At 50.1% G+C, this 23,114-nt stretch overlaps 5 protein-coding genes across 5 annotated transcripts; 4 read left to right on the top strand and 1 right to left on the bottom strand.

The window, feature by feature from the left end:
• Positions 1-312: 312 nt before the first annotated feature.
• EDB91DRAFT_1247377 (uncharacterized protein) lies at positions 313-2,324 on the top strand (the record flags this gene model as incomplete). Its single annotated transcript, XM_041322804.1, has 5 exons — positions 313-417; positions 489-643; positions 700-759; positions 921-1,030; positions 1,096-2,324. 5 exons carry the CDS (start codon positions 313-315, stop codon positions 2,322-2,324), a joined length of 1,659 nt encoding a protein of 552 aa, XP_041178366.1.
• Positions 2,325-2,519: 195 nt separating this feature from the next.
• EDB91DRAFT_238183 (uncharacterized protein) lies at positions 2,520-6,262 on the top strand. Its single transcript, XM_041326567.1, has 7 exons — positions 2,520-4,482; positions 4,536-4,697; positions 4,756-5,410; positions 5,473-5,620; positions 5,676-5,792; positions 5,855-5,968; positions 6,021-6,262. The coding sequence occupies exons 1-7, from the start codon at positions 2,596-2,598 to the stop codon at positions 6,148-6,150; spliced, it is 3,213 nt and encodes a 1,070-aa protein (XP_041178365.1). The 5' UTR covers positions 2,520-2,595; the 3' UTR covers positions 6,151-6,262.
• Positions 6,263-6,373: 111 nt separating this feature from the next.
• EDB91DRAFT_1221433 (CPSF A subunit region-domain-containing protein) lies at positions 6,374-10,858 on the bottom strand (the record flags this gene model as incomplete). The annotated part of the gene is made up of 15 exons (XM_041320911.1): positions 10,629-10,858; positions 10,290-10,561; positions 9,762-10,241; positions 9,594-9,714; positions 9,223-9,540; positions 9,031-9,176; positions 8,549-8,977; positions 8,022-8,496; positions 7,854-7,973; positions 7,647-7,800; positions 7,335-7,600; positions 7,035-7,283; positions 6,869-6,977; positions 6,639-6,822; positions 6,374-6,587 (listed from the first exon to the last, which is right to left on the bottom strand). The coding sequence occupies exons 1-15, from the start codon at positions 10,833-10,835 to the stop codon at positions 6,374-6,376; spliced, it is 3,744 nt and encodes a 1,247-aa protein (XP_041178364.1). The 5' UTR covers positions 10,836-10,858.
• Positions 10,859-11,037: 179 nt separating this feature from the next.
• EDB91DRAFT_1221430 (uncharacterized protein) lies at positions 11,038-13,085 on the top strand. Its single transcript, XM_041320910.1, has 7 exons — positions 11,038-11,093; positions 11,147-11,186; positions 11,244-11,647; positions 11,698-12,101; positions 12,150-12,472; positions 12,525-12,636; positions 12,693-13,085. The coding sequence occupies exons 1-7, from the start codon at positions 11,091-11,093 to the stop codon at positions 12,979-12,981; spliced, it is 1,575 nt and encodes a 524-aa protein (XP_041178363.1). The 5' UTR covers positions 11,038-11,090; the 3' UTR covers positions 12,982-13,085.
• Positions 13,086-18,268: 5,183 nt separating this feature from the next.
• Positions 18,269-19,226, top strand: EDB91DRAFT_1081221 (uncharacterized protein; the record flags this gene model as incomplete). The annotated part of the gene is made up of 5 exons (XM_041315363.1): positions 18,269-18,309; positions 18,357-18,453; positions 18,504-18,683; positions 18,731-18,928; positions 18,987-19,226. The coding sequence occupies 5 exons, from the start codon at positions 18,269-18,271 to the stop codon at positions 19,224-19,226; spliced, it is 756 nt and encodes a 251-aa protein (XP_041178362.1).
• Positions 19,227-23,114: the final 3,888 nt, after the last annotated feature.

Here is a 23,114-nt window from a genome sequence, read left to right as displayed (position 1 = left end):
GAGCAGTGCACCTAGAAAATAAAATTAGCAATTAGTAACGGTCAAGGCAATGATTTTTGAAATTTACAGATAGTCGTAGGCTTAAGCAGCAAAGACTATGTGATACTACTTACTAGTAAGCTACTAGTACATACATTGTGAACAAGGTGGCAGAAGTCCAAGTCTATTGTCCAAATCTCGACAATGACATCGCACCTGGCACCGCTCTGCATCCGCAATGCGCTAACACTGACAAGAAAACATATAGCAGAAAACGAAAACTAAAACATATCAACTTGTTTCATCTAACGTTCCTTACGGTTATTAACAACCATGGGTTTTTTCTCGTCGCGCAGGGCAGCTGACGAGTCCCAGTCGTACGTCCATAACGACAGTTCCGTGTCCATGTCAATGGTCCAGGTCATCCGTTCCCGGTTGGTGCGTAGTTCCTATCACTGTTCCGTTCTCCTCATGAACACTGACCATGATACGGGCCGTGAACTCTGCAGTCTGGAAAGTACAAAGGCAAGGAGCGCGAGACGCATCTTCCTTCAATGATCAGGCACAGTGACCACAATCTCCACCGTCTCAGCGCTGGGCGCTCCCCTCTCGGTACCGAGCAGGTCTTACAAGACACTCCTCATATACATACGGACGTGATCACGTATGTATTTTGTCAACCGCCATTTGTACTTCTTGCTCATGTTCTCTTGCTTACAGGGCCACCCTCGCACAACGCCTCGATGAACTTGCTGCTGCAAATTTACAGGGCTTGCTCGAGTGAGTTTCGTTTTTGCATAATTTTACCCTTCGGCCAGGGACGTGACTCGTGCATTGTGGTAGTGATCGTTGCACCTAGATGGGTTGACGCAATGTTTCCTCACCGAATTTGGTCTCCCATGTTCACGTTAAACCTACCACCGTGCTAATTTCGCTCACAGTGACGATGAATACCGTCTTCTGCGGCAAAACATCTTCGAACGGCTTGCTTCAGGGAGCTCAGTCCCGCAGGAAGCATCCCTTGTCCCCCTTGTTTCACACCCACCGAGCGGTGAGCTTTACCCTGTATTCTTTTTTGCAGAGACTGATTTCCAACCTCGTTGTCTACATCAGCAGTCTACAACCCGGCTTCTGTCAAAGTTCGCTCCCCGTCTGTCCGCTCCAAATCCTCCATTTCCTCCGCCATGAGCAGTCTCTTTAAGCGCTCTTCTCGAATTTCAGCTACCACTTCCCTCACCGCAACAGACGATGCGTCCATCTTCTCCAGCGCTACATCCCGACGGCCAATTCCCCGACAAATGCGAAGTAATGTTTCTCTGACGACGGAGAACCCGTCACGTACGGGTGACACGCAGTATTTAGGCGTGAACGGGAGTACTAGCAGTATCAATGTCAGTGTAAATGGGGGAAGAAGCAGCCCGTACCGCTCCCTTCGTCGCCTTCAAACAGGACCAGGAGCCACCCCTCCCCCGTCCTCCTTTCGTCTCAACAGCACTTCCGGCTCGCCTTCCACACTCATTTCCTCAACATCAACGACACCTCGCACGTCCTCACACACTCCCTCGCATTCGCAGACCCCATCACTCTCGCCATCTACAAACCCAGCTGACCCCGATAACCCCTCCTCATCAGAGCTGAAGCGCCAAATTGCAGAGCTTGAAGCCGAGGGCGGTCGGCTACTTGATGCGTTCAATGGGCTTGAGCTCACCACGCTAACTCGACGTCATCCGCCGCGAACGCCTTCTGTGCGTCGTGTCCGCGTGGGAGTAGGGGGGAGTGATTATGGTAGTAGAGGTGGAGGAAGTGAATATGGTGGTAAAGGCGGGGTCAGTGAATATGGAGGCAGTGGGTACCTAAGCACCGGGAGAGGAACACCCTGCGATACCGATGCTCAATCCGTGTGCTCCGCATCAGCGGCCTCCAGCGTTAGCCAACCCCGGTCTCAGCCGCAGTCATACCGGAATCCCTCGTTACGTGCTCCACCATCAACATTATCTGCGTCAGCAAGGAAGCGCAGTATGTCATCTATATCATCTCGCGCACGCGTCCCCACGAATGGCTCCATGCATGCTTCGCTCTCCTCGCCTGGACTGACCCACAGCAAGCTGCGGGAACTAGGCAGCGTCTCCTCTGTGAATCTGGCGCGAGACTCCTCCGTCCACCTCCCATCGACGCCGGTGCGTGAAGTACCCGATGATGATGCATCCATCTTAGCTCTCGAGAGCGAGCTGAGTGATATTCGACGCCGGCGAGGAGAGGTGACGGCACGATATCAATCACGGCTGGAGTATTTGCGGGCGCAGCTCCGGGGGGCAGAGCTGCGGGAGAAGTTGATGAGGAGGTAAGACTAGGGTATCGCTAGAGTTGGCGGGTTGTTTTTAGGGAGCATCATTTATGATTGGGATGTCATTATATATACCTTTGACGCTACTATTCTGTATTATGTGTGGATCATGCTGGCGGTTCTTTTTTCCATTGCAAAGGTTTTCCTGTGCATTCAGTAAAATAAATTAGGACAGGTGATGCCAAATGTGGGATTGAAGGATGAGGTAGCGCGTCCAATGTTAGCGTCACTTTTGCTAGTGGGGCTTTCTTCTGTTCATACCACCAACTCGGATGTCTACGAACATCAATTCCCCAAGTGGTAGCAGTCACATGGACGACCACGACAACCAAGAGCTCTCCACGACGCCCACTCCAGCTAGTCACCTCAACCGCAGTCGGAGCCATAGTTCGCATTGGTCGCCCATTGAGACACCAACGCATCATCATATAGGGACATCCTACTTTCCTTCCTCGTCACCGACACCACGGGCACCGTATCCCCAGTCATCCATAAGCCGTAGTCTATCCAACAGTCGCGCTCGTAGCACTAGCATAGGCAGTTCCCATGGTGCTCGCCGTCCAACTCGGGACAATGAAGGCATGCTCAGCGAAGACGAAGAGGATGGCTACGAAGACCACGTTAATGACAGAGGTGTTTTGGGCAGCAGAAACCGTGGCAAAGGCATTGCACCCTTACAAGACCGGGAAGAAGGGGAAGAAGAAGAAGGGGACAGCGAGGAACGAGAGACTGGTTCTGAACACGACGACACAGGCAGTAGAGATGACGACGATCCCATTACAGTCAAAGATCGTCAGTCGCTCATAAATGTTCAGCATCCGTTTGGTCTGCGCATCTGGAAACCTGCATTGTACAAGAAGTCGCGCTCTGTTACTCGCCATGCGGATGCTGCGCTGCACTCCGTCCCTTCTGCTCAAGCAGAGCGTCACCTCCTCCCGGGAAATATTTTCTGGGTTGTCTGCTTTGGCTGGTGGCTTGCGCTCGCCTGCTTTGTTGTTTCTGCTGTGCTGTCTCTCGTTCCACTTGGGGGCAGACGCTACGCCGTGCTCATGTTCGGTTTGGGCTGGTACGTTGCATGGCCATTTGGCAAGTATGTTAAAGGGGACGCTGAGGACGAGGATGAAGAAAGCATACTCCCCCCGGAGGATGTTGAACCTTGTGGTAGCGCTAGTACCATCAATGGCAACACGTCCTTCTCTCGTACGCCCACCATCACCCCCAACACCACCAGCGAACGAACTCTCCTCCGCCCTCCAGCTCCCTGCAAATCCTACGGGGCTGCCCCAAGCCCGACCGACCGCACGCCGTATGAAAATATTTCCATTGACTGGTTGGGCAGGGCCGTCTTCTGGATCCTGTTCATAACGCTCATCGCTCCACTCCTTCTCCTCACTTGTATTGCCTGCTGGGCACTTATAATCACTGTCCCAATGGCTAAGCTCAACTGGGCTCTCATCAAATTCATCTTCGCATCTCCTACCCGTATACGCTTCTGCGCTGCGCCCCTCGTTCCCCCAAGTGCAACCAAGACACCCCGCCTCGCGGCTGGTCAGGCTGTCCCCTCTATGTCTGGCCAGAAGAGCACCGTACTTTTGTGTGTTTATCGGGCTGTCGGATGGAAATACTACAAATACACTGTCGGAGGTGTTAACATCATTTTTGTCAACCTCCTTCCGCTCGTCTTCTTCGTTATCCTCGATGGATTGGTGCTCATGCCTTTCGCAGAGGATCTAGAGAAAGCAGGCGAGCATGTCCCTCGCATCCTCGCCCTCGTTACCTCGCAGGCACTCATCTTCCTCATGAGCCTTGCGAGCGTCATTCCCCTCTCTTACTTCATAGGTATGGCTGTAGCGAGCATCAGCGCCCAAAGCTCGATCGGTATGGGCGCCGTTATCAATGCTACATTCGGAAGCGTCATCGAAGTCATCCTCTATTCTATCGCGTTGACCCAAGGCAAGGGGCGCCTTGTTGAAGGGTCTATCGTGGGATCTTTGTTGGCGGGCGTACTGTTGATGCCCGGTATGAGCATGTGTGCGGGAGCGCTAAAGAAGAAAGAGATGAAGTTCAATGCCAAGAGCGCAGGCGTAACGAGCATGATGTTAATCATGGCGTTTATTGGAACGCTAACACCGACGTTGTTCTATCAGACATATGGGAATGTGAGCCCTTCGTGTTCTTTTCCGAAGCAAGCGAACTCTGATACTGCTTGCAGTTCCAGCTAATCTGTAGCGGATGTCCTGACGACTCCACCCGTGGCTCGACCGAGTGGAGATGTGACCAGTGTTATTACCAGCACCCCGACCCTGTTGAAGATCCATTCTATCAGTCTACTGTGAAGAGCCTCATGTACTTCTGCGCTGCGATTTTACTGTTTGTGAGTCCCCTCTCCATTTGGATGTGCTCAGCATTTATAACCCTTATGCTTGCCATAGTCGTATTTGATAGGCCTGTGGTTTTCTCTCCGCACACATGCGACTCAGATATGGCAGAACCCGCAACCGCTCCTGCAGCCCCTCGAGCTTCCGACCACACAACCATCTCGTCTCTCGCTTTACAATCATCCACGGCCTCACTCTGTTGCAACCACAGCGCAATCTCCACCACAATCGCAGGCTCCGCCGACCATTCGCGAGCCACGTCCTCGTCCTGAGTCCCGTGACCGGACACGAGCAGAGGATGATCCTCGGTTTCAGACCCCGGCCCCACGCCCTACCACGGCAATGACAGCGAATACGATGTCTCCCATTTCCCCTTCGCTGGCCCGGCGTGTCTCCTATGCCCCTGCTCCCCAGAATGCCCAATCTCAAGCACAATACACACCCCTTCTTGAGTCTGTTGATCACGCTATCAAGTCTACCGGTGCCCTCCCCCTGCCCTCTACTATGTCCAGCGACGATTTCACGCGTGCCGTAGCAGTCGCGACCGTCAGTGCCCTCCGGCACCAGCATGCGCATACTCGGGCGGCCCGTGCGAGCGTGGCTGAGGAAGAACATGCAGCAGCACATGGGCACGAGGCACCAGAGTGGAGCCGTACGACAAGTGCGGGGGTGTTGCTAGGGTGTACAGCTTTGTATGCCCTCATCGCTGGTAAGTTCAGATGTTCATTCGTCATTTTAAAACACGTGTTTTCTGATTGATTGGGGCACTAGAACTCCTTGTGGAGGTTGTGGATGTCGTGCTGCAAGACTCCGGGATTGAGGAAAAGTTCTTGGGTATCACTTTGTTCGCCCTCGTGCCCAATACCACGGAATTCATGAATGCTATCTCGTTTGCTCTGAACGGAAATATCTCATTAAGGTACACTTTAGCCCAGTCGCCGCTCTTCATACCTGACCTCTACCTTTTCCCCCAGCGTTGAGATTGGCTCTGCCTATGCCCTGCAGGTCTGTCTGCTCCAGATTCCAGCCATGGTTGCATTCTCCGCATGGTATGCGCCTGACAAAATGGGCGAGGTCGCAAACGCGTTTACGTGCGTATCGAAACATATTCTGAATGCTGTCAATATTAAAGTCTATCGTTATCTTTCCCCAGGCTCGTATTCCCGCGGTGGGATGTCATCGCGATCATCCTGTCCGTCTTTCTGATGACCTACACCTATATCGAGGCCAAGAGTAACTACCATCGTGGAAGTATTCTCATTTTGAGGTGGGTATCTATCCTGGGTTATATTGTACGATGTATTAATAGTGTGTTACAGCTATGTTGTCCTTGTTTCTGGATTCTATTTTGCCCCACGCAACTCTAATGATCAGGAGGACATGGTTGTGCGTGGAGATGTGGGGACTCTTTCTATCTTCTCACAGCTGTACGCGGTCCTCTGGTCGTAGGACGAGTACATCCGTATGGCTACCTACTCAGTTTCCTGGTCTCACTTACCATCCGTTCATTTGATAAACATCGCTGCTAGTAGTCGCAGCTGATTCTTATCCTCATACAGGAATATTCGCATTCGCTAGATACCAATACTAGTATTGATACATTGTGGCATCTCTGTGATGCGATGTTTAATGCAGCTGCCTGGTGTTTAGTGTGATATTCTAACTCGCTCTATCAATGCATGCTTTGCATGCTCTCGAGCACCTTCTGAATCTTATCTGCTGATATTGTGAGTTTTTCAGGTTCACTCTGCCCATGCACTATCTGCCTGAGCGCCTGCGGATTCCCCACAAACTGCAAGAAGCGTTCGAGGAAGTCACCGTCTAGGAATCCAAAGGACGACGCATCCGCATCGCTGCGGCCCCGAACATTCTTCGGCGTGCGGTACCTATGTGCCAAGTCAACTGGGTAATTATTAAGGGACAGGTTCACGACGTACTTTGTGTGATTCGGCCCTTCCTGCTTCTCAATAAAGTTGGACAGGTTGCGTTGAAGGCCGGTGAGGTCCAAGGCAAGATCGTCAGCAAGATCAATGATAACACCGATAAGCCCAGATGATGTGAAAAACAACTGTTGAGGCTGCATCGGCCCATCAAGCGCAACCTCCTGGGACGACAATGTGCCTGATACATGTGAATATGGGGAAGTTGCGATCAAGCGTACGCGTACCAGGCAGGAACTTGTTGACCAAGTCCCCAAGGAAGTAATTGCCGTCTCTCTCCAGGAGCTGCCGCGTGCCCGTGTTCTGGAGACTGAATGTATAAAGGTTGTATTCACTCTGAGCACAAGAGGATGTGAATGAGTACGCAACGTCGCACAAGGAACCTTGGCTTACATTCGCACCAATCAAGGTCGAGTTGCTCATGAGCTCAACACAGGTGGGCCATAGCGCGCCATAGTCTCTGGCAATCAAGTGCAGTCGGTTGTCCTCAAGCCGCAACATCGAGATCGAGCTTATTGCGTCGCCTAGCAGAATCCTATCGCCGCGAGACGCGAGACTTGTCACTAAATAGTTGTGGTTCCAGGTTGCCATCCTCGCCAGTGTCGTATTTCCACTCGCTGTGTCCATCTTGAATACAATGACCTACGGGGCAGGTGAGTGGTTGCGTATACGGTGTATGAGTTGATTCGTCACCATGCTATTGACTGCCGCAGCGATCAAAGAATTCACCGAAACCAAAGCGTAGGGGCATCCTTTGACGTCATGCGAGGTTACGACAGACGTGTTTACCTGCGATGGGGTTGACGTCATTGCCAAAACAAAAATGCGTCCCTTGGAGGCTTCGGTCTCTTCATCTTCGAGCGTCACAGCTGCTACACACAGATACGATGCGGAACCCGTTGTAAAGGGTAGCAATGATGTTGACTCCTCGCCTTGCTCCAGATTGAAATGCCCGACCTCTGTGATATCGTCAAGAAACCTTTCTGCGCATTGGACTAGACTCACTATTAAACGATATGTCGTCAAATAATTGTATAGAGCCCGTGATCTCCTCGAAATCTCCAATACGAGCCGGGTTTATGCGGCGACATGCGACGGCAAAAACTCTAAGTGCAGGGATATGCGTGATGCGCAAGGGATTGTCGAGGCCTAGAGGTATCTGAAAACTGACAGTCAGCTGGACACCAACAGATGACAAGTTTTTCGACCCACAGAACGAATGTGCAATTTATCGAAATTGTTCACGTTCCCGAGGATCAGGTCGTCAGAGTTAGAGAGGATTACGGATGATGGGTAAGCCCTTGTACTAAATTCCGCGGCAGCCGTCACATCCTACGAGCTCGTTGGTCACGAGGCCATTATGCACGAAGTGTCACCGACCTTCAGTATAAGCGGCGAATACGTCAGCCTCTCTTTCTCCCAGAATAAGATCGCCGTTCGACTTCCACATGCAAGCACTGTTTGTCTCGTCCCGATCTTACACGAACGCATCAATACGGGCAAACTTCCAATAGATACCAGTTTCTGGTCAAGCAGTTGATCATTTCGATACACGAATGACGCGACGGAACCATCCGTAAGACCGACGAGTAGGTGTGGGTGTGCACTTGACAACTTGGAGTCATCTGATGTGAAATTGTATAACAGCAGTGAGCGAGGTGTGGAGGAGAGTGCAGGAGTCTTTGAAATTGTGGGCATGCTTCCATCCGTAGGTTTCACTGAGAGTATTTCAACGTGCTTAGATGTCCAGAATCCGACCACGATATTGAGCGTGTATTCTTTAGTTGGATCCTGCGGTAGACATGACACTGCTGAAATCTCCGCATCGCGGTTATTGTGCACGAAATTGCGCTCCCTGAAATAACGAACATCAATCCTACAACCTTCGCTTAATTGCTAACACTCACCTCATCTTGATAAACCGACTTCCATCCAATGTCACCACTACCACCCTCCCCCAGTTGAGCGCCAGCACAAGCTGGCTTGCGTTAAGACTCGCAGCTACGATCTCTCGTCCCTTCCACAGTCCCTCACCAGGATTTGCGAACTTTTCCAAGGTCCACGGTTCACCAACTCTCGTGTACTGTCGTAGGCCAGGGTCGTACTCAAGTAATAGCAGGGCCTTCGAAACGACCTGTACAACAAGCCCAGAATCTGCATAATCAGACTTTCCTTGGGTTTGCGTACGTCGAAGGATATTTGAGATTGTGATGGTAGGTAAATTGGTGATAAAACCAGAGTTCTTGTCGCCATCGATGCTGGAGATGGATGAAGCGTCGTCGAAACGAAAAACGTGTGTTTCTTGCAGAGTCGAGACCGCGACGTGGGCATAATCGCTTGACCTCATCGTCAGTGGTTCTAGGAGATGTCGGGACGAATGAAAACTTACGGCGCGCGGTAACTCTCTTTTAATGGCCATATATTGGTGATATTCCCAAGCCCCTGAACTTTCGCTCTCTCGGAAAAGTCAGCGCCACTTCGTACGACTTTGATACTGCCTGTGCTTCTGCCACCAGAGCATGTCACAATTTCGTTCTGCATCGCTTCAGCCTCCGAGTCAGAACACAGTCATTTGACATACCTGTCCACTGCCATCCGTGTCAACCAAAACAGCATCAAGTATTGGAGCGAGATTGTTGAAGGACTCGATCTCGGTAAGATAACTCCCCTTTCCAACAACAATATAACCTTGTACATCAACATTTCTACCCATACCTCTCACAAGGGAGTTGAGCGCGTTCGGGCTGACAGTCGATATCGACGGTGAAACAGGTAGTGTAGGAGTTTTGAGCGCGGAAGATGGTGTAGCAGTAATCTGGAGTAATTGCGAGCTACCAAAGTGTGAGCCAAGGTAGAAAACTTGATTAGCAAGGTAGGTTAATGTGGTTGGTGAAGATGTCTTAGTTAACACGATCAGTACAAGAACGACCAGCGGGGCTTGAGCAGACCTACCTCTCCGAGCGCCATCAATGTCAGCGTCGTTCTTTCCGTAAGGTTTATCGAAAGTAAGGCGAGCCTTCCATACCGGTCCCCGATCAAGTACTTCCGTCCATTGCCGTCAATATCACACCACCTAACGGTGGGTGAGCCCGGAGTATCGGACCTACGAACGGAACTCACGCAGTGACTTCTGCCCATGGCCATTCTACTGCAGCTCTAGCTTTCCTCTTCTTCCACTCCTTCGCCTTCTCTTTAGCAATTGCTTCTGCATTTCCAGTGGTCTTCTTTTTATCCGCGCGTTTCTTCTTGCTCTCTCTCCTGTCCTGCGTGTCTCTGCTAACAAAGTCATACAGCATAATGTTACGCCCTCCGATAATGAGGATACCACCTTGAAAGTCGTCGTCGTCTTCCTGGTAGGAAGGGATGTGTATGATAGTGGGGGTTCCATCGTCGTCCATGGCTGTACTAAATAGTTTACCTGGGACAGGAAGTGAGGGAAGGAGTGGTGAGGGTGATGGGGAAAGTTGGAGGTCATCGATAGAAAGGTCGCGAGTAAGAATCTGAAGGCGTTGTTGGTAGTCAACGTGCATCATTGCCAGGATATACACATCTGGAGACGTTGATACAAAGGTGATATCCAGGAGGTTGAGCTCAATGATCCTGACGATAACGGGTGAGCACAATAGCGCGAACAAGGTCATGACCTACGATGCATCGAAATCACGGGAATAACCTCCGCTTTGGTCAAGTACCACGACTTTGAGCTTTCCCGTGTGTACACTTACGACAGCCACACGTCCTAACGGATGGACTAGAAGAGTGTGGCAGAATTCTGCTGGTCGAGCGCTGCGCTCAGACAACGAGATATATTTTGTGGCCTTGATCCCCGTCGATCCTGCGCCATTCAGAGTGAAAGATAGGAATATAAGTTCTGGCTCTGGGTGATCGGTGAGTACGAGCAGGCTGAAACTGCTTGGGCGCTAGAACACGAGCCCAAAATGTCTCAATATAACATGACGGACATGTTATACGCAGGCCGTTGCTCACCGCGATCGGGACAGCCTTAATGACTCTAACTCTTCCCCAAATATCAAGACCCTGTTGATGACGGAGCCCTTCTGGAAGTAGCGCATAGATGTCGAGCCTGTTTGACTTTGCGACGACGAGAAATTCCGATTCATGGTCGTCCGATAATTTAAATTTGAGTGAATCTACGACAGATGAAGCCGGGTGAAAGGTGGTAACGACCTTCATGGTGAATTGCACCAAGTACTATTAGCACAGCCACTTATGTATATTACACTGTGTGACGACATGGGAAGCGTGACTCGTGACGCGTGTTGGTCGCCGGGAGTAGCTCCGGTGCGCGGCCAGAATCGGCGCATTCCGGGCGCTAGCTTACTAACATATTTGCAACCTCTTTAACCTTCCAAATGCAGTAATAGAGTGGGGGTCACTTTGACTACAGACGCGACGTGGTCACGACTTTCAGTGCTCCAGCTCATCAAGATGGTAAGCACTAATCAATTTCGACGATACAGACACTAGATCTAACGAAAAAGCAGGTTGTTCTAGCAGCATCAATATGTACCAAAGGCGGGAAAGGCAAGTCTACTTGCCAAAGCTCCAAATTGATCCAGATCTAATGCACACCACCCGCAGCGGTACTCTCGCGCCAATTCCACCCAATGACACGCACCCACATCGAATCCCTCCTCGCCTCCTTCCCAAAGCTCATCCCAACAAACTCCCAACACACTTCCGTAGAAACTGCCCAAGTCCGCTACGTCTACCAGCCCCTCGAAGACCTCTACATCCTCCTCATCACTAACAAGGCTTCAAATATTCTTCAGGACATCGATACCCTCCACCTCTTCGCACGCGTCGTGTCTGATATCTGCCGCACCGCCGACGAACGTGAAATTCAGAAACAGAGTTTTGAGCTGCTTGGCGCTTTTGACGAGATCGTGAGCATGGGTTATCGGGAACAGGTCAATCTCATACAGGTGAGGAGCATATTGGAGATGGAGAGTCATGAGGAGAAGATTCAAGATATCATCGCAAGGGTCAGTGTCCTCCAGTCAAACTACCCGATCCGCCGCTCATTTTATAACAGAACAAAGAAGCAGAGGCAAAAGAAGAGCTCAAGCGTCGTGCACGGCAACTTGAGCTTCAGCGCCGCGAGCAGCAGAAGCGTGCTGCAGTATCTGGCAGCGGTGGCAGCTCATATCTTGGTGGAGGCATGTCTGGATACTCTTCCGTTCCTCAGCGTTTCGATGCTCCAGAGGTCCCGGCAGCACGTACTGCATCACCTGCACCTGCGGCCAGCACCCGCACCCAGTTCAAGAGCAGCGGTATGAAGCTCGGAAGCAAAAAGACCAGGCAAGCAGAGCTCCTAGACGCTCTCGGCGGCGAGCTAGTCTCTGAGGAGCTCTCTGGCCCACCCACGCCTTCTATATCCGAACCACCCTCAGCGCCAGCTCCCACAAGAGGCAGCCTGCCCTCCATCACAGCTGAAAGGTAAGCCCTCGCACCCTACAAATTCAAATCTCACTAACTCATCTCTAGCGTACACATCGTAATCAAGGAACAAATCTCCGCCTCCCTCATGCACGAAGGCGGCGTACAATCGATGGAGGTCAAGGGAGACATGAACCTCCAAGTCACCGACCCCGCTTTCGCGCACATCAAGCTCGCACTCTCGTCCCCCAACACCGACTTTGGCTCTGCCCTCCAATTCAAGCAGCACCCCAATGTCGCCAAGTTTGCCCCCGGCCAGAACCGCATCGTCGCGCTCAAAGATCCCTCCCGCGCTTTCCCAGTAGGTCAAGCACTCGCTGTACTCAAATGGCGCTATGCAGGGCACGATGAGTCATTGGTACCACTGTCCAGTAAGCTCTTCACCCTTCTCTCATTCGCACCCACACTCACTCACCCCATAAGTCAACTGCTGGCCCTCCCCTTCAAATGACGGCACTTGTGAAGTCAACATCGAATACGAGCTTGAAAACGAAAACGTCACACTGCACGACGTCGTCATTTCCATTCCACTCCCGTAAGTTCACCCTCCCCTCCACTCCCCCTACCAATCCCCCACTAACGCACCTCTAGCACCGGCTCCTACCCCAACATCACCCAAAGCGACTGCACCGTCAACCCCGCCACGCACTCGCTCGACTGGTCCATCCCGCTCGTCTCCCCTGAAGCGCGTACCGGCACGCTCGAGTTCGCCGTCGGCGGCGACGACCCAAGCATGTTCTTCCCCGTACGCGTGTCGTTTGTGGGTCAGGGGAGTATTGCTGGCATTGGTGTAGATGCTGTGTCGAGGGTAGATGGTGCTGAGGACCCGGCATTTTCTGTGGATGCTGTCGTCACGACGGAGGATTATCTCGTTATTTGAGCGTTTTGTCGTGTCTACTTGACTACATAATCAAACAACTTGGGCTCCTGCTGCATCGGATATAATAGGGGAGCTCAAAGTTCGACGCTCACGTTTATGCTTATGCTTACACCCCCCCATCGCACACCAAAGCTGATTATGTAATCTTGAGCAAATTCTCGATCACTGTGCAGCCACAGTGCGAGGCCGCTAGTACCATGGCACGAGTTCCTTTACATGATCAGTATCTCCATGCATATCTGTTGTCCATGGTCCTCCGCATCCTCGCCAATCCAGAATTGACACCAGAAAATGCTGCTTTGCTCCTTGATTGTGATATTGCTTGTGTCCTCATGATTCAACAAACATGCTATCTACAGCCTGAGGGACAATCACCTGTCACTAAAGCCCCCAGTATTCACCTTGCTTGGGAGTTTGCCCAGAATCCATCTGACCACCCTCAATTTGTCAACATGCTTCGGGTGTCACCAGAAGTATTCCATGTGTTGCTCGATCTGATTGAGGACCATGTCATTTTCCAAAATAATTCCAACAATGCACAAGCTCCAGTTCAATTACAGCTTGCTGTCACACTCTATCAGATGGATTGCTATGGAAATGGTGCATCATTGGAGGATATTGCTCACCCTACGCTTCCGCTCAACCGCTCAACCGGTCCCCTTCCATAACCTCTCCATTCAACTGGATCTCTTTCCCCTTTTAGATATATACCTTCCCCATTGGTACATAGACCCTTACTTCTGGATGACCGGTAATTCCTATTACCGCTCGATCACTGATCCAATGCGTACATATTGATATCCGCCCCGACTTATGTCTTCGCCTATGTAAAATACTTACAAACTATATCCTTGGTACATAGCTTTACTGCATAGTTATCCTGATCACTGCCTCATACATAGTAGTATATAACATATCATGTACTTAGATATTTTTCCTCAGTCTTAATATTACTTGTCTTCTTGCAGTTATATCTTGTGAGAATTCTCAGTAGGACCTTGCCTCCTCTGGACACAAGTCTCAACTTGTTGTCACCTCCGACCCTCCGACCCTCTGCTCCGACTTAGAGCTGTGCTCTAAGTCTTCCCCTTATTACTCCGCCCCTATCACATATCCTCCTTTGCCCCTCTGCATTATCCTCCGCCTTTCCCGCCCCTACCAAAATTCCCCTGCTCCTATCCCCTCTCCGCATCACTCCCCGCCTTCTCCGCTCCGCTCCTAGCCGGCCCACTGCTAGTAGCTCTTACTCCCCGACCCTCAGAGCGGACCAAAGCAGTCCAATCATCCTACCATCGGACAACATCGGACCTGCTCCAAATTCGGGGCACGTACTCGGCTAAGGGCACAGCGCAAGAGCTGAAGCCAAGCCCCGACCCCTCTGCTTCCTGAGTCGGCACGGTACCTAACAGATTCGTTGGATGGAGCGAATGATACTTGCGGATCGGACGGGATGTAAATCAAAGTTGAAGGAAGTTCATTAAAGGTTGGATGGATAGTGGGTATAAGTCAAAGCAATTTTCTGGTAAGGTGCAGGAAAAGTGGGAGGAAGTTACATGAAGTAAGTATTTTCAAGGAACACTTGGTATAGGTAGCAAGTCTAGACTGTGCCATAAGCTATCCGGAAAATAGTGGAGTGTGAGAGGATATGTCTGTGTTCAGTCAGTAACAAGGAAATGCGTGTGAGTACGTACCAATGAGGTAGAATGGACGTGGACAGGATGGATGTGGCGGATGCGCGAGCTATAGGGGGAGATCTGAAGGTATCCGCTTGTCATCCGAAAAGCAGATGGGTATCGGATGGAATGGATAGGTATCGGATGGGTGCCTGATGCATTGGAAAAGTGGTGGATACAAGCCTAGCATAGGGATACTCCCTACACTGTCCACTTCATTCCTCCTTCCCTGACAATGCACAAAGTGCATCTCAGCAGGACTGACCCTGCTACCTCCACCCGGCTCCCCTCCGCTCCTCAGATGCTACCCCTATTCCCTCCGACACCATACCCTTTCCATCCGACCCTATCTGGAGTTCCACTCCTCTGCCCTATTGGTCCGCCTGATCCTACTTCCTCTGCTTTTCTGACCCACTCAGTTCCTTCAGTTCCGCTCATATTGCCCCACCTGACTATTAGTCCACCCGACCGCCTCACCGGTCCACTCCTAGACTAGGAACCACTCAACTGGTCCTATTTCCGTTTAGTATCATAGTTCCTCCTTTGAGATCACCAGTAATCCCATACCCAAGTGATTATTGATCCGTTGCATACATACTATTCTCTGAGCCTCTTTCTCGTATGTCTCAGTCATCTCTCTTGTAATCCTGTACACTCAGCACATAGCCTTCTGCTATGCTATGCTACTTACTTAGAGTATATAAACATATGTACATCTGTCTGTAGATACTCAGTCTGAATATTACCTTTCCTAAGCCCTGCTCTCTTGTCCTTGTTCTTGGGCAAAACCCTTGACAACTCCTGTTTGCCAGCCTAGGGGATTGACTCCCTAGGTCAGCCGCCTTTTCCGCTTGTCCGACTTCCTGCGCCTCCGCCGCCTTTCCTGTGTGTGGGACTTGTGGCCAATCCTCTTGTACCTCTATCCTCCGCGTTTCCATTCTGCTTCAGACTTCGTCCAAGCAGTCTCCCCTGCTCCATTCCTACTGTTAGCTCCGACTGCAGTAGCCCTCTGACTCTCCCCTGTAGGGTGGACCAATCTCCACCTGTCATTCCCACACTTACCTAGTAGTCTGTCGGTCCTCCTTCAGAGGACCTCCACTCCGACGTTCTGTCAGAGCTTGTAGAACTCGAGTCGGACTACAATCCGAAATTAGGGGCATGTACTCGGGTAAGGGGTGCAGCGTACAAGCTGAAGCCAAGCCCCTCAGACTCCGTCTACCCCTGAGCATGGTCTTAACAATGAGCCTTACACTGCAGAAGCCTTCTGGGACTTTCAAGTATGTATTCGAGCGGTTTCGACTATGTAATGTTTTCAAATGTCATGTTTACCAGTTGTGTTAAGACCGTGCTCAGGGGTAAAGCAGAGTCTGAGGGGCTTGGCTTCAGCTCGTATGCTGTGCCCCTTACCTGAGTACGTGCCCCTAATTTCGGAATGTAGTCCGACACGAGTTCTAGGAGTTCTGACAGGGTGTCGGAATGGGGGTCCTCTGAAGGAGGACCGACGGACTACTAGGTGAGTGCAGGAAAGTTGGGCGGGGGTTGTTCCGCCCGACAGGAGGGAGGTGGGAGATTACTGTGGTCGGAACCAACAGTAGAAGCAGAGCGGAAGGGACTGCTTGGATGAAGTTCGATGCAGCATGGAACGGAGGGGATGGATGCGAGAGTGCAGGGTTTAGTTCCGACGCACGGGAAGTCGGAGGAGCAGAGGAATGGAGGGAACGGGGGAACGGGGGAACGGGGGAACGGGGGAACGGGGGAACGGGGGGAACGGGGGAACGGGGGAACGGGGGAACGGGGGAACGGGGGAACGGGGGAACGGGGGGAACGGGGGAACGGGGGAACGGGGGAACTGGGGAACGGGGGAACGGGGGAACGGGGGAACGGGGGAATGGAGGAATGTAGGAATGGGGGAACAATAGAACAGAGGAACAGCGGAACAACGGAACAGCGGAACCAGTGGGACAGAGGAACGGGGAAGCAGGGAAGCGGAGGATCGGAGACAGCCAACCTAGGGAGTCAATCCCCTAGGCCGGGAAACAGGAGTTTGACTTGGGATAAGCTTTAAGTCAAAGGGCAGAAGAGCAGGGCTTAGAAAAGGTAATATTCAGACTGAGTATCTACAGACAAATGTACATATGTTTATATACTCTAAGTGATGAGCATAACATAGCAGAGGGCTATGTGCTGAGTGTACAGGATTACAATAGGATGACTGAGACATACGAGAATAAGGCTCGGGGAACAGTATGTACGCGATGGATCAGAATCGCTAGGGTATAGGGATTACCGGTGATCCGAAAAGTGGAACTATGATACTAAATGGGGATAGGACCAGTTGAGTGGTTCCTAGTCTAGGAGTGGACCGGTGAGGCGGTCGGACAGACTAACAGTCGGGTGGGGGAATACGAGTGGAACTGAAGGACCCCCATGGGTTGGAAAAGCAGAGGGAGTAGGAGTAGGATCGGGTGGACCAATAGGGCGGAGGAGCGGAACCCCAGATAGGGTCAGATGGAAGAGGTATGGGGTCGGGGGACATAGGGGTAGTGTTGGAAAAGTGGAATGGGGTCGGGCGGAGGTAGCAGGGCTAATCCTGCTGAGATGCACTTCATGCATTGTCGGGGAAGGAGGAATGGAGCGGATGGGGAAACAGGGGGTCAGACCAGCAGTAGGGATGCTTATAGGTGGTACTGGGGGTACTCGGATCCGGTATATGACAAGTTGCAACTGCCTGAAGGTGCTAAGCCACTGACTTTCATACTATATGCCGACAAGACTAAGTTGTCAAGTTCCGATGCTGCGAAAGCTTATCCTGTCATCGCTTGGTTAGCAAACGTGCCTACAAACATATGCAATGGAGAGGGTATAGGTGGTGGTTATGTTGTTGGCTGGCTACCTAATTAATTGTATGCCAGGATCTTTGCCACTGTAAGAATGTGCAACATTGTACTGACATTAGCTTATTTGTTAATAGGTGAAGGAGGACAAAGAATTTGCGAAAAAGCCTGGTTGGGTTAATTTTAAAAATAAAGTCTGGCATGAGGCGTTTTCAAGGATCCTCTCATCATTAATGTTGAAATCAAAAACGGGACAATGGTTTGAATGCTTAGACCATCTCTCACAGCTGGTTCTTCCCATCAATTCTTATTTTGTCAGCTGATTACGAGGAACAGTAGGTATCAATAACTATAGCTATTTCTTTGTCACTGATGGACCATGGTTACTAAAAATTATAGATTTGTGATGTCGTTGATTTGAGGAGTATGAAGTCTGTGGCCATGCCCTATTTGCCTGGTCCCTCGAGACGCGCTCTCGGATGCATCAAAGAGATATCCTCTTTGAACAAGCAAAGGCTCACAGGCAATCGTCAACTTAGCACGAACAAAGCACACTTTGGAGGAGAGAGAGAAAACACTAAAGGAGTATGGACTTCGTGATGTGGGTGTGAGCATTTCTTGACCTTCCTGAATCTTCCTTTTGACTACATATATTGACAGAACTCACTGTGGCTAATACACCGCACAGATGTTCACCAAGCACTGTCATATGATAAGCTTCATTTCTGTGATGGTGGCTTTTTGATGACCATCTTTGGGTTGAGTTCCAGAAGTTCCTGAATGGCCTTGGGAGAGACACCAGTTTCTCAAATTGACAAGAGGTTTGGAATTTGTTCTTGCAACTTATTAAAGCTGACACGTCTTGCAGGTTTAAAGAATTTCTGTGCTGGCAGAATCAGAAGCACCCCAATCAGGTCATGGACATTGCATTTACTGACAGCTCCATACCTGAGAACATTTCGAAGGTTTGTGATCTTATGACTGTTCTATTTGAATGGTGCTGATGACTAGCCAGATGATACCATATGCTGCGCATGATGTTGTGACAGAGGAGGACTGTCTGCTTGGTTACCTGCTTCTTCAGTGCATACGTCTGTATATTGAAGTTGACATGTATGCATCGTTAGAAGTTCACACATCAAATATGATTCATGAAGGGAGAAATGTAGTTGACGTATTCTCTGTGTTCTTAAAGGTATGTTTCTGGCATTCCAACATCACATATCATTGACATATATACAGCAATATATTGACAAAACAGCGGATATTGAGGATAAGGGTTGGAACTTCCCAAAACTCCATATGGACATGCATCTGTTTGATGACATTGAAGTGACAGGAGTCACATGGAACTACAACACGAAGCCAAATGAGAAGATGCAAGGACCATTGAAGGATTCATATTTGCTGTGGACTAACTTCCAAAATGTTGCTGAGCAGGTCATGCTATTTTTTCATTGTACAATGTAATACTCTCTGAACTTGTATTTAATTACAGATTCTGTGCATAAATCACTGGCAACTGGTCGTGGAGGATATTCATTGTTGTCTGTCAGACTTCGATGAATATCATTGCTCACAAGCACAAAATCAATCCACTGATGACATGCTTGACACTGCAGACAACATGTTTGATGCTGCAGATGACCCGATTCCACTGACAGGTGTTCTCCATGTGAAAGTTGGGTCGAAACAACCCCCACAGACTTTTGACTCGGTCGAGAACATTTACCAGTAGTGACAATGCATTTTCAAACTTCCGCACCAGACTCAATGACTTTTTGAATGACTTCTTACCTGCTTCCAATATACCTCTACCACAAGGGAAACAGATTTGCCTCTGAGCAAGTGACGAGGTACAATTGTTTCATTCAGCGCTGTTATTTGCTACACTGATTTATGGCAAAGATAACAGAATTTCGCTTTTTGAAAGTCAACTACGAATCAATGGTCGATTGGTGGCAGCACACTGATTGTCTTCGCTGCAGTCCACAATTCTTCAGCACACCACATTTTGACTGTGTTTTCATTCAGATGACTCCAAAGAAAGTGATTTTTGGCCGCCTTCTCTTTGTGTTCGAGTGTACAGTTGGGAAACATACTTTGCCTCTTGCCTTGGTGCCCCCATTTGATGCTCCCACTGGTGTATGCCTTCGCAAGGATAAGAACTTCAATTTATTCAGAGTTTGAGCATGTGCATGAGCACAGTCGCAATTTTTCTTGGTCAGGTCAATAATATGTGGAGTGCTTCTGGTTCCAGATGGACCATTTGACCATCTGGTGGTTGACACTGTGGACACTGATATGTTTGTTCATATGAGGGAGATGCACTTGGAGGCAGAGCATCTGGTGCATGCTTGATGGATTTTGATGATTGGAACAGTGAGGTGCGGCACCTTCACACCAATATCAGTATATTTTCATGTTGATTGATGTGACCTCTGTAGGGATCTGCCAATAGGTGCTATGAGGCTATGTGACTCCATGTTAAGACCGTGCTCGGGGTAAAGCGGAGTCTGAGGGGCTTGGCTTCAGCTCGTACGCTGCGCCCCTTACCCAAGTATGTGCCCCTAATTTCAGGGTGTAGTCTGACATGAGTTCTAGGAGTTCCGACAGGACGTCGGAATGGGGGTCCTCTGAAGGAGGACCGACGGACTACTAGGTGAGTGTGGGAACATCGGGCGGGGGTTGTTCTGCCTGACAGGAGGGAGGTGGGAGACTACTGTGGTCGGAACCAACAGTAGAAGCGGAGGGGAAGGAACTGCTTGGACAAAGTCTGAAGCAGAGCGGAACGGAGGGGATGGATGCGAGAGTGTGGGGTCTAGTTCCGATGCATGGGAAGTCGGAGGAGCAGAGGGATGGAGGAACGGGGGAACAGGGGAGTGGGGAGAACGGGGAAACAGGGGAAACGGGGGAATGGAGGATTGGAGGATTGGAGGATTGGAGGATTGGAGGATTGGAGGATTGGAGGATTGGAGGATTGGAGGATTGGAGGATTGGAGGGTGGCTGACCTAGGGAGTCAATCCCCTAGGCCGGCTTTAACAGGAGTTGACTAGGATCAGGCCCAAGTCAGAGAACAGAAGAGCAGGGCTTAGAAAAGGTAATATTCAGACTGAGTATCTACAGACAAGTGTACATAGGTTTATATACTCTAAGTGATGAGCATAGCATAGCAGAAGGCTATGTGCTGAGTGTACAGGATTACAATAGGATGACTGAGACATACGAGAAAAGGCTTGGAGGAAAGTATGTACGCGACGGATCAGAACTCGCTAGGGTATAGGGATTACTGGGAACCCGAAAAGCGGAACTATAATACTAAACGGGGATAGGACCAGTTGAGTGGTTCCTAGTCTAGGAGTGGACCAGTGAGGCGGTCGGACGGACTAATGGTCGGGTGGGTCAATACGAGCGGAACCAAAGGATTTGAGCGGGGCGGAAAAGTGGAGGGAGTAGGAATAGGATCAGGCGGACCGATAGGGCGGAGGAGCGGAACCCCAGATAGGGTCGGATGGAAGGGGTATGGGGTCAGAGGACATAGGGGTAATGTCGGAAGAGCGGAATGGAGTTGGGTGGAGGTAGCAGGGCTAATCCTGCTGAGATGCACTTCGTGCATTGTTGGGGAAGGAGGAATGAAGCGGACGGGGAAACAGGGGGTCAGGCCAGCAGTGGGGATGCTCATAGGAGGTACTGGGGGTACTTGGATCTGGTATATGACACTCCACCACACTTCTCCATCTGTATTCTGCATCATTGATTGGTGTTGGTTGTTCTCCTGACAAGCTCTGCCGACATATACCTTGCCATCAAACAATTCGGCAACATTCACATTGGTCCTCACCATCAAACAATTCAGCGACATTCATGCTGATCCCTGCCATCAAACAATTCAGCGGCATTCACACTGGTCCTTGCCATCAAACAATTTGGCGACATTCACGTACTCTTATGTGACTCCAGTGTGCTTCTCCACCCTCCAGTATTCTGCATTGTTGCTTGCCATTGCTGCTCCATTAGACACTACCCTCCAACTCTTCTCCATCCAACCTCCAGCACTTCACCACCCTCCAATGCTTCACTACCTCCAGTGCTTCTTCATCCAACTACACCCTTCAGCACTCCCCATCATGTGTTCGTGCTTTGGTGAACATTGATGTGTCAACAGTGGTCATGTAAGCAGGCCCACCTTAACTGCTTCATCTCAGCACTTACAACTGCATTCTCATCCTCTAGTGCTTCCCCATCAAACACAAAACACTCTGAGCACATGCAGTCACCAATGATACCCTTTACATGCGAAGGTTTGTGCCCATACCTCTCTTTTTGGTCTAGCTGCTTACTACCAGCATACCTCATTACATGTATGTGATCACTCAAGTTTACCACTGACATAATATGACTGATGGTGTTCGTTATTAGGTGGTGCTGGATTCTGTCATAAAAGTCATGTAGGTGGCTAAATTCTCCTTGCACTTGTCATATACCTGATCCGACTGCTCCAATATTAATATCTGCTCTGCTTTCCGACCATCTCCGCTCCATCTATCCTCTGCTCTGTCCAAACATCATCCACATCCGCCCCTACGTTTCTGCTCGACCGCCCAACTGGTTCCCTTCCATAAACATCACCATTCAACTGGGACCGCTTCCCCCTTTTAGATATATACTTTCCCTTTCGGTACATAGACCCTTACTCCCGGATCACCAGTAATTCCTCTTACCACTCAATCACTGATCCAATGCGTACATATTGATATCCACTCCAACTTATGTCTTCACCTGTGTAAGTACTTACAAATTATATCCTTGGTACATAGCTTTACAACATAGTTATCCTGATCACTGCCTCATACATAGAAGTATATAACATATCCTGTACTTAGATATTTTTCCTCAGTCTTAATATTACTTGTCTTCTTGCAGTTACTACTTGTGAGAATTCTCAGTAGGACCTTGCCTCCTCCAGACACAAGTTTCACCTTGTTGTCACCTCCGACCCTCCAATCCTCCGCTCCAACTTAGAGCTGTGCTCTAAGTCTTCTCCTTACTTCTCCGCCTCTATCAAGTATTACCCCTGCTCCTCTCCACCATCTACACTATCCCCTGCCTTCTCTGCTCCGCTCCTAGTTGGCCTGCCGCTAGTAGCTCTTACCCCCCGACCCTGTTAAGACCAGTGCTCAGGGGTGAAGTGGAGTCTGAGGGGCTTGGCTTCAGCTCATACGCTGCACCCCTTACCCGAGTACATGCCCCTAATTTTGGAATGTAGTCCTGACACTGAATTCTATGAGTTCCAACAGGACCTGTGCCATGGCTTTCCAGCGCAGGTGCACATAGTTATGGAGAGCTCTTATTTCGCTGAGCTGGTGAGTAGTTTTCTTTGCTGGACTTATGTGCCTTATCTATACTATGGTAGGTACTTAAAAGTATCATGGACGCCTGCTCAAGTGAGATCAAGAAGCTACAGGAACATTGCTGGCATGATCTTTGACCTTCCCTCAAAATATTTTACCAACATCAGTTACGACCATGCTGGTGTCCCTGAAATCCAAAAGTTGCTTGGAGTCATGCCTGCAACCAACCCGATGTATACTGACATTCCCACCAGTTCTGTTTCCCAACTTGATT

This window comes from Suillus paluster (assembly GCF_016628075.1).
Source record: "Suillus paluster strain FC165 chromosome Unknown EDB91scaffold_19, whole genome shotgun sequence".
In the NCBI taxonomy this organism is placed as follows: domain Eukaryota; kingdom Fungi; phylum Basidiomycota; class Agaricomycetes; order Boletales; family Suillaceae; genus Suillus; species Suillus paluster.
This window is presented reverse-complemented; position numbering and strand designations above follow the sequence as displayed.

Bases quoted from the DNA above. Each gene is read 5' to 3' on its own strand.
- EDB91DRAFT_238183 (XM_041326567.1), top strand. From the start codon at position 2,596: ATGTCTACGAACATCAATTCCCCAAGTGGTAGCAGTCACATGGACGAC. The intron at 4,483-4,535 runs GTGAGCCCTTCG...TACTGCTTGCAG, and splicing joins TCTATCAGACATATGGGAAT to TTCCAGCTAATCTGTAGCGG. The intron at 4,698-4,755 runs GTGAGTCCCCTC...TGCTTGCCATAG, and splicing joins GCGCTGCGATTTTACTGTTT to TCGTATTTGATAGGCCTGTG.
- EDB91DRAFT_1221430 (XM_041320910.1), top strand. The intron at 12,102-12,149 runs GTAAGCCCTCGC...ACTCATCTCTAG, and splicing joins CCCTCCATCACAGCTGAAAG to CGTACACATCGTAATCAAGG. The intron at 12,637-12,692 runs GTAAGTTCACCC...ACGCACCTCTAG, and splicing joins GTCATTTCCATTCCACTCCC to CACCGGCTCCTACCCCAACA.